Source organism: Amia ocellicauda, chromosome 15, assembly GCF_036373705.1.
Source record: "Amia ocellicauda isolate fAmiCal2 chromosome 15, fAmiCal2.hap1, whole genome shotgun sequence".
In the NCBI taxonomy this organism is placed as follows: Eukaryota; Metazoa; Chordata; class Actinopteri; order Amiiformes; family Amiidae; genus Amia; species Amia ocellicauda.
The window spans coordinates 9,353,744-9,371,063 of NC_089864.1; the positions used below are offsets into that span (position 1 = coordinate 9,353,744).

Consider the following 17,320-nt stretch of genomic DNA (forward strand, 5'->3'; position numbering starts at 1 on the left):
CTTAGTTATATACTTTTCTCTCTCCCTCATTCTGTTGCTTACTTGCTTCATTGCATGTAGGGGCTGGTATATTTTTGAGTTGAGTATTAATTACATTTTACTAACCATTTCTGGAAAATAATACAATAATAATAATAAGTAATGAATCATTCTGCAAAGGTATCTGCAGGACATTTCACTGCACAGCACAGCCTTCCAAAAGTAGAGTAATTGTGTGATGCTAATTGGCTGTGTCATCACATGCTGGAGAAGATAACACTTTATATTTAGTGGAACAGTTAGTTGGCATGTCAAATACCTGCAGAGAAAAACAATATTAATGCACTATGCAAAACGCAAGATATGATTGATAACGTTTTTCTCAAAACAATAAATACACTCTCTGTTCTTTATCAAATAATAATGTCTATATACTATTAAAAATAAAGCTTTTAGGCCAACACAGCTGTTAAGATGCCTGTTCGCTTTGCTATCCGATCAAGAATTTGTCTGCAGTGGCGCAGCAGCAGCACCGCCCGTCCCTTCGCTCGAAAACGCGTCCTATGACCTTTACGACTCGCCGTAGGTGACACGATGAAAACATGGCGGATGTAAAACTGGAAAGTTTTCAAACTGTGAAATCAAACGAAATTAAACAAAGAAGTTTAAACAACCGCACCGGATTAAAACAGAGGGAAACAACAGCGAGATATTAACGTGTCCATGCGTAGTGCCGTCACTGGGTAAACAGGTGCGTAATTACGCGATGAATACAGCGCACGAACTCCAGTGTCTAGCAGGAAGTGCAATAGTGAGTTTCTCCTATTTGACAGGGAAAAGTGTTTAAATAATATTTGTATTAGACATTTGCATAAGTGTGTAGATTTATTAAGAATGTTGATTTCCTTAGACTTGTCTGTGTGTGAGTGTAATAATTATCCACCTGTTTCAGATTAATAGGCAACTTTTTGTCTGATTTGGAGAAATATAAACTGTAGTGTATTCGGACGTATATCATCTGACACATATTTACTCACCCGAAGTATAGTACTAGTAGTACTAGGTTCACCTATGACGAAATAAAAATACAGAACGAATGGTATGTAGCAAATAAACCCATATAACATTGGCTAGATGCATCTCGGGTATTTTACACATATTGTTGGAAATGCACAGAGATTGAGTTCTGTGGTGAAACTCAATGTGCGTATGCAATGTAAACAGCGAATTGATCCAGGAAGTATAATGTGGATTCAATGATGGTTTGATAGGATGCTAAAATTACAAAATGCCTAAAATGCATGGCCAGTTGGTGCTCAAATAAATCTAATTGCAAGGTCAATAATGAATTTCATGCTATAGTATGAGAAGCATAATATGTTTAGGTGATTTTAGTTTTTAAATTCAGTTTTATAGGACACATGCACCTGATATAACCACTACAACCAAAGCCAAGTGTTTGGTTTAAAATAATATTTTAATAATCATAAATGTCCAAAAGCAGTACCCATTGTAGTAGTAGTAATTAATTCTCTCTCAATTTCTGGACTAGCATTGTTTCCATACACACTGATGATAGACATACTGGTAGATTAAATAGATTTTACCTAGGGGTGTATAACACAGGCATTTGTATTTATCATTAATTATGTAATGATATATGTTGTTTTTATTATCATTCTTGTTATCCACACAAAAGCTCTGTCCATTTAATGTGAAGTTTGTATTAAATTAGAAGTAAAATGTAACTGATGCTTACCTTAGATTGAAGACTTTATGTCCCATATGACATCTGTGCTTTCTTTTGTTATTTGGATGGTATTTACATGTTAAAGGCATCATGATTTAAAAACGTCTTCATTTCTTTTGGATAAGTATAAGAAGATACCGTAATTTTGTGGCACTTGATGTTCATATCTTTAATATTCAATTTGGGGAACTTGATTGATTACTACACATGCATTGAGTCTTGTGTTCTGATTTGTTTCTGTATTATGTTGCAGCTGGTGAACTCCATCCCATTTCCACACTTCTTTGATTCTCTCCTTAGGGTACAAATGCCATTGATCCTGGATGAGCCCTGAAAGGAAAGCGTTTTCCTGGTGTAAGGAGGACCCCATCCCCATCCACTTACATGTGCAGGTCATTACGCTACTGTGTCAGTCACTGTCTCTATGCAGTGATGACTAGACTGGAAGAGGCAAACAGGGAGGTTAACATGAGGTCCTCAGTGCGATATCTCGGTTACTTGTCCAGTCTCAACTTACTGGTGGCCATATGCATGGGCCTGTACGTGCGATGGGAGAAGACGGCAGATTCCCTGATCCTGGTGATTTTTATCCTGGGTCTGTTTGTCCTAGGCATTGCAAGTATACTGCATTACTACTTCTCCATGGAAATGGCCAGCCTGAGTCTTTTGCACTTGTGGTTCGGATTTCTGCTGGGTCTCCTGTGTTTCCTGAATAACTCCGCCTTCAAGAGTGACGTGAAGGAGGAGGCCACCAAATACTTGCTGCTGACCAGTATCTTCATCAGGACGTTGTGGGCATTGACGGAGCGGATCTGCGGCTGTGTCCGCTACCGTCCTGCTCTCCTGACCTCCGCCGAATTTCTGGAGCTGGTCGGCTTTGCCATCGCCAGCACCGCCATGCTGCTCCAGAAGTCGATGAGCATCATTCTCCTGGTGCTGGCCTTGGCCATGCTGATCGTTGACCTGCGGATGAAATCCTTCCTGGCATTTCTGAACCTGGTCTGTTTTGCCGTGGTCTCCTCGTTGTTGTTCTTCCCCTCGCTGCAGATCCCCATCAACCCCTTCGCCCTGGCCTGCTACTTCAGCCGACTGATCTGCGACCCCCTACTTGACGTCTACTTCAGCAGCCTGTCCGCCACCGAGCGCTGGCTGCCCTTCCTCACGCACGGCCGGGTGTGGCGCCGACTGTCCGTCCTCCCCCTGGGCCTGGTGGAGCTCACCTTCTTCGTCCTCGCCGCTTTCAAACTCAGGGATTTGCAGCTGTGGTATTTCGTGATCCCGGGGTTCGCCATTTTTGGGGTCTTCTGGATGATCTGCCACGTTATCTTCATCATCACACTGTGGGGCTTCCATACGAAATTGAACGACTGTCAGAAGGTGTTCTACAGCCAGCGCTCTGAGAACAGGAGTCTGGACCGTGTGATGGCCTCCAAAGGAATGCGCCATTTCTGCTTGATCTCAGAGCGCCTGGTCTTCTTCAGTCTCCTGTCAACGGCCATCCTAGGTGCCGTGTCATGGCAGGTAGGTTCAGATTCTTTGAGGTCTTTTTTAATTGGTTGTTTTTCTGTAATGCTCATTTTGCATAATTGTTTCATGATTAAAAACAACTTACGAGTAAAATGTCGATGAATGGCTTGGCCTCAGCACGGTGATTGTTTCTGTGTATTTACAGTCAGATAGGAACATTGTTTAGACCAAATAATACAGTGAGGGGAAAAAGTATTTGATCCTCTGCTGATTTTGTATGTTTGCCCACTGACAAAGAAATGATCAGTCTATAATTTTAATGGTAGGTGTATTTTAACAGTGAGAGACAGAATAACAACAGAAAAATCCAGAAAAACTCATTTCAAAAAAGTTATAAATTGATTTGCATGTTAATGAGGGAAATAAGTATTTGATCCCCTATCAATCAGCAAGATTTCTGGCTCCCAGGTGTCTTTTATACAGGTAACGAGCTGAGATTAGGAGCAATCTCTTAAAGGGAGAGCTCCTAATCTCAGCTCGTTACCTGTATAAAAGACACCTGTCCACAGAAGCAATCAATCAATCAGATTCCAAACTCTCCACCATGGCCAAGACCAAAGAGCTGTCCAAGGATGTCAGGGACAAGATTGTAGACCTACACAAGGCTGGAATGGGCTACAAGACCATCGCCAAGCAGCTTGGTGAGAAGGTGACAACAGTTGGTGCGATTATCCGCAAATGGAAGAAACGCAAAATAACTGTCAGTCTCCCTCGGTCTGGGGCTCCATGCAAGATCTCACCTCGTGGAGTTTCAATGATCATGAGAACGGTGAGGAATCAGCCCAGAACTACACGGGAGGATCTTGTTAATGATCTCAAGGCAGCTGGGACCATAGTCACCAAGAAAACAATTGGTAACACACTATGCCGTGAAGGAATGAAATCCTGCAGCGCCCGCAAGGTCCCCCTGCTCAAGAAAGCACATGTACAGGCCCGTCTGAAGTTTGCCAGTGAACATCTGAATGATTCAGAGGAGAACTGGGTGAAAGTGTTGTGGTCAGATGAGACCAAAATCGAGCTCTTTGGCATCAACTCAACTCGCCGTGTTTGGAGGAGGAGGAATGACCCCAAGAACACCATCCCCACTGTCAAACATGGAGGTGGAAACATTATGCTTTGGGGGTGTTTTTCTGCTAAGGGGACAGGACAACTGCACCGCATCAAAGGGACGATGGACGGGGCCATGTACCGTCAAATCTTGGGTGAGAACCTCCTTCCCTCAGCCAGGGCATTGAAAATGGGTCGTGGATGGGTATTCCAGAATGACAATGACCCAAAACACACAGCCAAGGCAGCAAAGGAGTGGCTCAAGAAGAAGCACATTAAGGTCCTGGAGTGGCCTAGCCAGTCTCCAGACCTTAATCCCATAGAAAATCTGTGGAGGCAGCTGAAGGTTCGAGTTGCCAAACGTCAACCTCGAAACCTTAATGACTTGGAGAGGATCTGCAAAGAGGAGTGGGACAAAATCCCTCCTGAGATGTGTGCAAACCTGGTGGCCAACTACAAGAAACGTCTGACGTTTTGCCACCAAGTACTAAGTCGAAGGGGTCAAATACTTATTTCCCTCATTAACATGCAAATCAATTTATAAGTTTTTTGAAATGCATTTTTCTGGATTTTTTTGTTATTCTGTCTCTCACTGTTAAAATACACCTACCATTAAAATTATAGACTGATCATTTCTTTGTCAGTGGGCAAACGTACAAAATCAGCAGGGGATCAAATACTTTTTTCCCTCACTGTAGATGCTACACAAATAAAAGTAGTCCATCAAAGTAAAAGATCCTTGGCTACTCTCATCACCGATCAATGACAACAACAGTGAAACTGACGAGCACCAAATGTTTTTTGAAATGCTGAACCACCACACCTTTGTTTGCAATGCAACATTTCCGGTAATGTTCGAGGGAATTGCACTCGAAAGGCAATTCAAATATCTACATGGAAGCTCTCGGAGGAAAACAAATATTTGAAAGGGAACACTGCATTTAACTGTTTATTGGGTGGGGGACCATATGGTTTCATTTACAGATGGAATGCAGAAGGTCCCCTCACTTTATCTTCCCCAAAATAATTATTTTAATTGCTCTTCATTAAAGAAACAAATGCTAAAGTACAAATTAGACATTAGGCTGAACTTCACATCATTTTTTGACAAAATGCATTATTTTAAAGACATAGTTACATAGTTACATAGTTTATTTTTCTGCCTTTTTTGTGATCACAGAACAAAATGCCATTTTAACTCGGATAACCTTTGCAAACTACAGCAGTCCCCAAAAGACACTGAATTCCCTAATAGTACATTTAAGTGGAATGAGCTGTAAAATCAGTACATATGAGATGTCTCTTTGAATGGAATGATTATACCCAATCAGACTAGACTAACGGATAGCTTTTGAAGACGGTCACATAACTGACTCCTGGAAGCTTAATTTGCTGTACTGACACCTCTCTGAACCATTTTCATATATTCCAATTTGCCAGACTTTCTGATTAATTAACTTTGTGTGTTTGATGGCGGCATCTCAGGATGTGCATCTTGCAATCTCTTCAGATATCTGGTTCTTTATGTTTGCTGATTGACATTAACACACACAAATGTGCCGCCATAATGGCATTTGATCACAAAGGCAGCATTCATAATGAAATTGGCCAAAAGCATCATGAAATGATTGTTCTGTGAATTGGTTTCTGTCCTCCGTAGATTGTACTAATGAGTCTTAATCTTGGAAACTCTTTTTCCAATTATTGTTACGTGATAATTAAAAATATTTATCATCACCATCATCTAGGCTACTGCCTATTTAGGGAAACTTGTTCAATCAGAACTTCAAACTGAAGAATGTAAATTTGCTATTGTGCTTTTTTATTTTTTATTGTTATTATTCTATTTCTCATGCTGACCAGATGCAACTTCTCATGGGCTCCATAAGGACAGCACAGTTGCCTGGGGTACAGAGTTGTGATAAAGGGCTTTTGAGCAATTTGTCACCCATGTGCTGGGTCTTCACACCTTGTAGAACTCTGCTTTCAGAGGTCTTTACATAACCATTAGTGTGGAATGTGTCTTTATATCAGGAGAGATCAGGCATGATACCTAGCCTGCAGAATGTGAGACATGCTATCAGCCCTTGTCAGATTTATTTCATGTGATTTTGTTTAACTTCCCCACAGTTTTGCTTGTTGGCTTTCATGCCAGTTTCTTCACAGAGTCAGACTATACTCTTATTACAGGGCCTGCAAAGTATTGACCCATGATTGCTGAAGTAAGAGAAAAGTTTAATGTGCATTGTGTCCATTCTCCTCTACATAGAAGTCATTAAAGACCATAATAACAGCCAAGAACAGAGCTAGAAGCTCCTCTCCACTCTGCCATAGTATCAAACGAGGTCACGTAGCAGATGTGGAGCCTAGAGCAAAAAGCGTAATGTTTTGTTACCTCCCGAAGAAATGGTTCTGTAACATTACATGAACATCAGAGCTGAAGAGTAATGAGAAGCAATATTGCAGGCTGGATGGTTCATTAGGCAGGCAGGGGGGGTGAAATTCACTTACACGTACCTGCCGATTTGGTAAATTACAGCTTCTTAAAACGTTAATTATTTTTGACTTTCTAAAAGTGGCTGTACCAGCCTATTGTTCTGCTGACTTATTTTTTGTAAGTGTTTCTTATAGTGTACTCTTCAGATTAGTGTCAGGAGAACTCCAAGGGTAACATCCTAAATCCATTGCTTGTCTGTTTTTAATTGTTGTTGTTTGTTCCTCATTCTCATTGCAGCCGACCAATGGGATCTTCATGAGTGTGTTTCTGGTGATTCTGCCACTCGAGTCAATAGCTCACGGATTATTTCATGAGCTTGGAAACTGCTTGGGAGGAACTTGTGTGGGATATGCCGTTGTTATCCCCACTAACTACTGCAGGTACAGCAATACAAAGCTCCCTTCAGCTTATCCAAAATGTCATTATGGAAGTATTATTATTTGAAGTATATTTAAGATTTAGATTGTTATATGTGTCTCTATGTATTTACTACATGCCAAAAAGAGAACTATTTGAAAAGCAAAGCAGAGGAAAACACAAAGACAAAAATAAATATATATTACATCATTTATCAATTGATAAACATTTGACACTAGTTGCCCTTCTAATTGAGGTGTCCTGTCGTCATTCGCATACAAACGGAACGACACCTTTTTATCTCTGCATATTAAGAAAACATTTCCAGTTTTCACTTTAGTGGTGGATCACACTGAAGCACGGAGCCTTGGATACCGGCGCTCTGTATTCCAGTGCTGCCATTTCGGTTCCCAGCAGGGGAATCATGGGGAGCGTGACGAGAATGCAGCCGTGGTGAAATCAGGTCCTGAACGCTTCAAATCATATTTTTCCAATGATGATGGTGGTAGCCCCTTGGGGAGCGGGGAGACCAGAGACAGAGAATCTCCACTAGAATAGCCAAGCAGGAGGGCAAGGCACTGACAGACAGACTAGTGTGAAGCAGCAAGCAGCCCGTCTAATCCTTCCACCTTAACCACTGGTTAATGTGATTTAGGTGTGTCATTTTTGATGCTTTGACAAAATTCTTTAAGCAAGACATTCAGATTAGTTGAACAATCCATTTGGAAATGATTTAGATGAAGCAACGATCATGTTTTTTGAAATCACTGATTGTATTATTATTATTATCATGGAAATTATGCAAAATCCAAGACACTTGCTTCTCCATCTTTGATTACCTTTCTTCGGTCAGCACATCTAAATAAATTAAATGGATATTGACTGTAATTAACAAATCCAGATTATTCAATCCTGCTTTTTTGCATTGTTGTTATTATTAAGAATTTGCAAACCAAGCTGTCTGAGTGTCACAATCCTGCAGGTGTCCTAGTTCACCAGTAATGGCTAACGGTGTTGTTTAGTCAGCGGATCGTATCTCTAGGCTGAGTGTGTGAGCCTCAGTGGAATTACAGACTGAGTCACTGGGGCAGTCTTGACACCTGCTGTATAGACAGGTAAATCCTCAGATGGCTGTTCCTTGCTTTATTTAGCTGCATTAACTCGGTAACAGATGGGACCCGTTGCCGTCTCCTAGCGCGCCGTGCCGTGGCTGGAGAATGACAGCGGCACCGCTAGACCCGTCACTCACGTCGGCTTCCCTCTGCCTTCTTGTCTGTGTCCCGCAGCGTGGACGGCCAACCCACCCTGCTGCCGCCCGAGCACGTGCAGCAACTGAACCTGCGCTCGACGGGCATGCTGAACGCCATCCAGAGGTTCTTCTCCTACCACATGATCGACACCTACGGCTGCGACTACTCCACCAGCGGCCTGTCCCTGGACGCCCTGCAGTCCAAACTGAAGGCCTTCCTAGAGCTGAGGACGCAGGACGGACCCAGACACGACACCTACGTCTTGTACTACAGCGGCCACTCGCATAGCTCGGGGGAGTGGGCTCTGACAGGTAAACGCCCTTATCACAAGATATACGCAGTCATGAAAAAGTATACTTCTGTTATTACAATTATTGTCTACTTTGTCTATTGGGAAAGGCTTCAATTAATATACTTTTAGCAATTAAAATGTCCTGTCTCTGAGAAGGTGATAAACTGACTGAGATATAAATTAAATGCTGCCCCCTAAAGAACACGTTGAATTTGGCCTCTTACTGCTGTAAGTATCGCTTCATCGTTTTCCTGCCCATTTTCCTCTCCTGTGGTGACATTTTTAGCCCTTCTCAAATACATTTGACGCAGTAGTCTGGGTCCAGACCTTCACAGCTCTTCTCATCTTTTCTGAATATCTCATTCACTCCTCTGAGCTTCAGAACTGCGTTTGCTAACTTGAAAATATATTTTGGGTTGGCTTGGTTTCAAAGGGGAATCTCCATTTGCAGTCTGGCTGCCAACCTGCATGCCCATGATAGTCAATGGGAACATTAATCCTGGTGAGGAGTAGTGTGTGTGTCATAGGACTGGATCGGTGCAGCCGTTTATAAAAAGAAAAAGAAAAAAAAAAGTCTTCTAGACATGTAAGAGGTTTCGGGTGAAGCATTTGGGAAGAAAAATTCCTCCTAAGTCAGAGCGATTTAAAAAAGCCAATGATGTTTCCTGGCAGATGGACCGGGCTGAGAGGAGTTTCTGTAATTCATTGCCTCTCACAGCCTCTAAAGAGGATTAACAAAGAAGGCGGCCATCAAGCATTCGCCTGCAGCTGTTAATCGCAAAGCAATGAGTATTAAGGGAATTCAGTCCGGCAACAGCACTGTTGTTGCACTGTTGACATTTTTCATGATCCTTTCCTTAGGGGACACTTATAGCAGATACTATACGAGTGGAGATACACCCCAGGGCTGGAGATGTCACCAATAAAACAGAGAGGGATATACAGGGATCAAGTGGAAATTGGGGAAACCGAACATAAACGGGTTGGATATATTGATTCGATTTTTCATTTGATGTTTGTTGTTGTTATTTTATGTGCGTGTGTATTTATTTTCACTGATGAGCTAATGACTCCACGGGGAAACGCTTTGTTCACACAGTGATTTATTAGACACAGAAAATGAAGCACTTTTGCCACATTTTCACTTCATACACATTAGACAACGCCGGCTTTAGATATCTGGCAGTAACACTTTGCTAATGAAAAATGCTAATGTCTGCACCGTTACTGAAGCATCCACCTGATTTATTTGCATGTTGCTTAAGCAGGTGCAGCAGGGAAAGTTTTAAATGCTATAATGGTTATGGGAGTGTGTGGCTGCCGTGCTGCAATCCCAGAGCTGCCACTTCCAGTTGTGAAGAATTTAACACTGAATCCAAGAGAAATGTCATATTGTGTGTCCGTTATGTCATTGGCTCACGGGTGACCTTGTGACACTCGTTTGTTTGTTTAGGAGGAGATGTGCTGCGGCTCAGTAATGTGCTGGAGTTGTGGAAGGAGAAGAACAGCGATTTATGCTCCAGGTTGATCATCGTGCTGGACTGTGAGAACTCCCTTCCGTGGATCAAAGAGGTGCGCAAGGTGGGTGACCAGTACGTGGCGGTCCAGGGGGCAGAAATGGCCCGAGTTGTGGACGTGGAGGAAGCAGAACCCCCTCAGCTGGGAGACTTCACCTCCGAGTGGGTGGAGTTCAACTGCAACCCCGAAAACAATATCCAGTGGTCGGAGAAAGGGCGGACCGTCACCGCAGCGTACAGCGTGTCCAAGCGGTGGAGTGACTACACCTTGCACCTGCCCACAGGAAGTGATGTCGCCAAGCACTGGATGACATACTTCCCCAGGGTCACCTACCCTCTCGTCCACCTAGCAAACTGGTGCGGAGGCCTGAACCTGTTCTGGGCTTGTGGCGTCTGTCTGCGGTGCTTCAGGAGGCTGAAGCTAAGATGGTTCCCCCCGACAGTGCTTGACACAGGGCAAGGGTTTAAGCTGGTTAAGTCTTAAAGGGCTCAAGTGGATGTTTTTCTTTGTGTTTACGGTACTTTATGCTTAATTTTTTCCTTTTTGTTTGTGGGGGGCAGTCCAAAGACGATATGAAATTGTTCCTCAGCTTCTTATTTAATGTTCTTTGGTTGAAATCGAGATGGGTCAATGTCTGTCTCCTGAAAAGATTGTAATTGTATTAAATAACCCTATACCTCAGAAGCAAGCGTGACTCATGAAACAGTAATGAAAATATATTTTGTAACGGGCTGCTTTCTAGTCAATGTCACATGATCCGCCTGGCTGTGAAACAGTTACATCTGTGTCAGGCTGACTTGGGTGTCGCGTTCAACTGTAATAAAGAGTTTTGGCTTTGAGGGTGATGATGCTTTGGCTGTCCCACTCAATTGTGGTGTCTCGGAATTTTAACTTATTTTTATTTGTATTTATTTTTTTGCATCGTACAGTTTTGATCATAATGTGTTTCCTTGGGGTGTTAAAAATGATAGCTTTAACCCGATGGCACCCGATCATATTCAGGATGAGCTCTATGATTTCTAACTCAGTGGCTCCTTTGAGATCGACACTGTTCTCATGCTAGATATTACCCAAATGATGATACGCTTTTCCTCAGATGTTGGCATACTGAGAAATCGGTAAGGCATTCATTACCAAAAGGTGCCGTTTCCTGGTCCTAGCAAGGAAAAAACTCCTAAAAGTTTTAATGCTTTTGGGTGTAATTGCTTTTGTACAATCTGCTGTAGCAGCAAAACACAAAGCGACAGAGAAAGCTGTTACAGAGCTAATTGTCTGATTGATGCTTATGAAACGTATTTAAATATAGTTAGCATATTTTTTTGTCATCCAGCCAAAGTGTACTTTTATTTTTATTTATCTAAGTGCACTCATAAACACATTTTAAAGAGAAATTTGGTACCTTATGAATGAAAAGTTTGTTATTGTTTTTTTTTTTTTGTTATAACCTAATTTGATTTCACTGAAAAGACGTCTTAATTACGTCTGATTGAAATCGTAGCACTTCGGACAGAGACCCGTCAATACTTCACAAGGGGATGAAAGGCCTGGGTGTTAAAGTATATGACTGGCACTATTGTATTTATTTTGCAATGATCTCCCACAGACTCGCTAGTTTGTATACCTGGTGTGGGAAGGAGCATGTGGCTCATTCATTTTCAAGTGGTGGGATTGGTTGTATGAATCATTATTCTGTGTCTGTGCATGGGGAAAAAGTATCACTGTTGCCTACGAAATCTATTTTCTTAAATAAAGCCATTTTTCTTCAAGCCTGTCTATACTTGATATCAATCAAAGGAAGTATTTCTTTCTTCGCTCATTCGTTCGTTCGTTATATCACCGTCGGGGTCTTTTGACGTCGGCTGTCTGTCGCTGTGAATCAATAAGGGTATTTAACCAACCCATTAGTTCTGCTCTTTCTGTCCTGCCCTACAAGAAAACAAATCCCTACGACACCGAAAGCTGCAGCCGCTCCTGCTCTTGCTAGTAAAGTCCTCTGATGGAGAAATAATTCAGCGATCAATGGTAACACGATTAGTGGAACGATCCCTGCAGACAGGAAGGTTAGCATGAATGGCTATCGTTCTGCTAGGACTGTTGAATGCCTTATATGGTCGACAAACGAAATAGCCCGGATGGCTGGTACTTGTCAACTATCTGTGTGAAACACTACTTACTTTCTTCCACACAATTAATTTCCTTTTCATATAGAGAATTATAATGAGGATGTATCTGAGCTTCCATTTATAGAACTACTAGTTCTATAAGTTCTACTATTTCATCCATTAGTAGTGTGGATAAATAGATGTATAACATTTTCTACCACCGATGTAATGCATCTCCATGTATTATTTATAAATAGATCTGTATGATATAACCTGTAGTTCTATTCTTTCCTGTTCTAAATGTTATTTAAAATTATTGTAATGATTTAGAATTTCCTTGGCTGTACATCTATAGTCTTTTTTTAGCTCATTTAGTTATTCATTTGTGTATGTAGTAAGTGTTTTATCCCCCATCCTCTGTCATAGACTAATGGGCAGGAGGAAGACTGATCGTGAATGGTAATGTTTTCTTGCACATATATTTCACAGATATGTGTGTAATAGTAGCGTCTTTTTATGGGCATAACAACTACAAATCCAAACGGTCTGTACTGGAAAGAGGATTGCTTTGTTTCAGATCTGCTAACACAAAAGTGACTGACTCTTGTTTTAATTTTATGTTTTAATGATACGCATAAGTGAAAGCTTCAAAATATTTGTGTCATGTTTACATACTTTGAAGTGAATCTATATTATTTTTTGTTTACCTGCACTATGATTATCTTTGCTTTTATAGCTCATTTGTTTCTTGTGTAGTGGTAATATACACAATTAAGACAATTGCATGCATATGCTTATATATCTGTAAAATATTTGTATTTATCAAAGACACATCTTATTTATCTGCAAGATATACCAAGCTGTGCTGAAACAGACTTCCGTGTGCTAAATAAAATCTGTTTTGCTGCATGCACTGCTTGCCCATATAGCTGGTGTTCAATTCCATTAACTCCTGTGCTCCGCATCATTTATTTAAAGTGAGCAGAGACTTAATTTACCTAGCTTTTGTTCCAGTTTCACAATCCGCCTGTACTTTTGTCTTCAGACTCTGAACACACTCCCGTGATGGAGCTTATTCTCCTGGGAATTATGTCCAATTTCGCCTTCCATCCTTGCCAGGCTTTATTTCACGCTCCAGCCTTACCAAGACCATGAATTGGGATGTACAGATCGTGGCAGGCGAGCCAATCACTTCAGAGTGAAGACTATTGATTAAACCACTCGTTCTCAGCCACAGTAATTGCTGAGTTTGTTTCTGGGCGCACGTCAAAGCATCATCTACATATCTGCGTGTGTTTACTTTCTCGAATGGTAGCTGGTAAAGCCAGTGTCAAGGAAGAAGGCATCAGAGATTTGTCAGAGCCCATAAACGGCCTCTGTCTGAGAATGACAGTTTTTCGTTTTATTTCAGTCCGCACGCCTTGATTAATGAAGTGCAAACCAGCACTGCTTCGGGGCTGTAAGAAAACCATCTGGGAAGTGGAGGAAGCAGAAGTAAAATCATAGCTTGAAATCTATTCTACAAATATTTTGGTTTTAGGAAACATAATGTATAGTCTTGATATGTTCGTTATTTTTATTAAATACATAGGCAATATATATGTATCAAAGTTTCCTCCTTTTGTAGATAGCCGCACTATTCCTGAGGTCACTGATTTATTGATACAGCAAAAAAAAAAAAATGTATCTGAAATGATTAGATTATGACTAGGATTCATATCCCAAACTCGATTAGTGTGATAGCCTGCTTTTGTCAGAGGGACATGAAAGAGCTGAGTCAGATCAAGTGAGTCAGAAGTGGGCCTGTTTGTACAGCAAGTGCGTTGATCTCACTCGATTCAGCAACTGTGCCTAATCTCTGCTGAATGGCACATCCGTGTGAAACGCACCTCTCTCTTTGTGCCGAAGCGTTTGACACCAGCTGGGCGAGCTGGACCCCGAGACACAGAAAACGAGGTGGCAGTGTAATCTTCCTCTTCTGTGTTTAGATTTTTTCATTTTTTTTTTATCAAAAGCATAGCGGACTAGTCTCTTGTTCGTTTTAAGATGTCCGAGATGTATAGAAAGAGGCCTGTTTAGATTCAGTTTTATAAGACTCTCTCAGTTTGGCGTCCCTTGGGAGTCTGCTCATTCCTTTGTTGAGCAGACTTGTCTAGGAGTGAATTACCATATCAGTAATGTTCTTCGTCAGATGCAATATACTGGCTCATTGCCGCTGTTTATGTTTCTGCTCTCCTCTAGGCTTTTTTGCGAAATCAAAAAGTGTGTGCGTCCTGCAGTTGTCATTTCTCTGTGCGCGTTTTAGTATTCCTTATATGTCTTGATTTTCCTCAGATAGTCTGAAATCTACTGCATGTTAGAGATGGCATCGCAGCTGAGCATTTGCATTTGAGTGTGTGTGCCATGATACAAATGAAGTTTGAAGTGGCATATACAGTTTACACAAAGTGGTTATTTATTTATGCTATATTACAACTCAAAAAGAATAAGAACATAAGAAAGTTTACAAATGAGAGGAGGCCATTCGACCCATCATGCTCGATTGGTGTCTGCTAATAACTGAGTGATCCAAGGAATAGTACGAAGCTTCCTTTAAAGGAAGGTATAGTTCACTTACATGTCAGTTCAGTGCAAGTCTCTCTCTCTCTATCTCTCTCTCTCTCTCTCATTATTTTAATGATATTGCCTTCTGCAAGTGAATAATTAGTGTGAAGATATATCTAAATTACATGGAAATAAATGTTTAAAGCAGGAACTGAAATATCTCGGAAGAACACGTGCATGTGGTGGGCACCTGACTTTGGCAACAGCTTTCCTGCTTCGAAATTCATTACCAGCTGAGAGGGGAATTTGCTTATAAATGATGGATGTGAGGGGCTGCTCGTAGTCTGGCGTCTATGCACAGCGCAGCCCTTCACAGACACCATTAACAACTCGCTGTCCTTCCTCACCAGTTTTTACAGATGATGAGAGGCTCTGCCAAGCTTTCCTATATCCTCTCTCAAAACAGGCAGAGCTATGGTTTTCATTCCTGTCTTAAAAGGGTTGCAGGCAAAAATGAGTTATAGCGCCTATGTAGTCATTAGAAAGCCTGTTTTTCTGAACTCTTACCTTGCTCTTTCTGTGACATATAATTAACGTAGCAGAAATATCAACTGGAGGAGAGGAAAACTTCCTGGGTAACTGTATTTGTCAGCAGTGTCTGAGGGTTGAATTTGAAAAGTAATTAGTGCACCTGTCAGATGCAAGCTGATAGAGGCAGCAGAATGCCAAAGTAGTCCAACCGGAGATAGATGATGTCTGATGCTCTACGTTTTCCTATACAATGCTTGGATTAAATTCACTCTTTCAATGTGGTGCAAACGTGACTGAGTGTCCGCTGCTGTGTCAGAAATTGGGCCAGGGAGCCAGGTAAAAATAAGACTCTGGACTATAGCATCACCCTGTATAGCTAAAAGACAAATCATTTTACCACGTTATTTTAAAATTGTATTTATTTATTGAACCTATATCCTCATTTGGCCATGGTAATTTATAAATTAAGTTATATTACATTTTCTGGCCTTTTGATACTATAGATCAAAGTCGATCAAACTTCAATTTTAATATTTTTGATCCTTTAATTGGATGAATCAGTCCTTTTTCATCCCTCACAATAAGAGATGAATAACCCTAATGTGGATAACAGCCATTCTTAAGGTCACTGTGTACTCAAGCACAGAGTTGGAAAGAGTACTGAAGACTCCTACTCAAGTAGAAGTACTGTTACTTCAATTAAATTTTACTCAAGTAGAAGTAAAACTACTGGTATAAAAAACTAGTCATGTAAAAGTAAAAAGAAGCTCATTTAAAAAGTACTCGGAGTTCAAGTTACTTAGTTACTTTTAAGAAAGTGTTGTCATATGATCTCCAAGCAAACACTAACACTAAATTGAGAATATATATATATATATATATATATATATATATATATATATATATTCTGAATCATGGCCAGAGTGCAGAAATATGTAACAATAAAGTAACCATTGTATTGAATTTGTGTTATTATTTCTAAATGGCTGTAGGTGATATTGAAATAAATAAATACAAATAAAATCACAGTGTCATCTTACCTAGAACACAAAGAAATGTTGTTCTGACTTTATTGTTAATTTATTGTGGGGAATATCCCTGGTCAGGACAGGGGGCCATATTTGGGACATACTAAAATTAATGAAAAAACGGAATGCCCATTGACTATAATGGGGAAAACAGAAGGACGCCTGTATCTCCAAATCCTGAATACACTTTCTTTAAAATAACCTCATATAAAAAATAAAAGTGGAATGACAGCTGATTTCCATGGAATGACAGGCCTATAATACCAAAAACACACTAAAAACATAATAGGATTGTTTTCACAAAACAGAAATATTTTGATTTACAAGCAGGTCTCACAAATGAAATACTTTTGATGTTGTATGGGTTGTTGAAAGGCAAGCTCCATGATACCACCTCCTGCATAGACAATAGAGAACCATGCCCTCTCTCATTTGATTGGTTAATTTACTTTCAAAACTAAACAAACCTTATCTACTGCAGAAAAGTGCACAATACTTCATATTTTATTTCATAAAACTTATTGCTTTAATAATAAAATGTAATAAAATAGGAATTACTTATTGATTTGCAATTACTGTGAAGAAATTGATTTAACAATATCATTTTATGAAGTATGCAAAGCAAATGAAAAGAGTTAATCAGTTAATTATCGTAATGCTGTCCATGTCTTTATTGCTATTAATTTCTTATTGATATTCTTCAGATAAGGTTGAACTTGCAGTGTACATAAATATAGATGACAGAAAGAATATATATATATATATACACTCACCTAAAGGATTATTAGGAACACCATACTAATACTGTGTTTGACCCCCTTTCGCCTTCAGAACTGCCTTAATTCTACGTGGCATTGATTCAACAAGGTGCTGAAAGCATTCTTTAGAAATGTTGGCC

The 17,320-nt window shown here is 40.5% G+C and overlaps 1 protein-coding gene across 2 annotated transcripts; it reads left to right on the forward strand.

Annotated features, from left to right (window-relative positions):
• Positions 1-564: 564 nt before the first annotated feature.
• On the forward strand, positions 565-11,983 carry LOC136771395 (transmembrane protein 168). 2 transcript variants are annotated; one of them, XM_066723683.1, is made up of 5 exons: positions 565-730; positions 1,983-3,250; positions 7,038-7,180; positions 8,444-8,718; positions 10,153-11,983. In XM_066723683.1, the coding sequence occupies exons 2-5, from the start codon at positions 2,114-2,116 to the stop codon at positions 10,698-10,700; spliced, it is 2,103 nt and encodes a 700-aa protein (XP_066579780.1). In that variant the 5' UTR covers positions 565-730; positions 1,983-2,113; the 3' UTR covers positions 10,701-11,983. The 2 variants fall into 2 exon arrangements, with proteins under 2 accessions (XP_066579780.1, XP_066579781.1); XM_066723684.1 differs by having other exon boundaries at positions 2,030-3,250.
• The last annotated feature ends 5,337 nt before the right edge of the window (positions 11,984-17,320 follow it).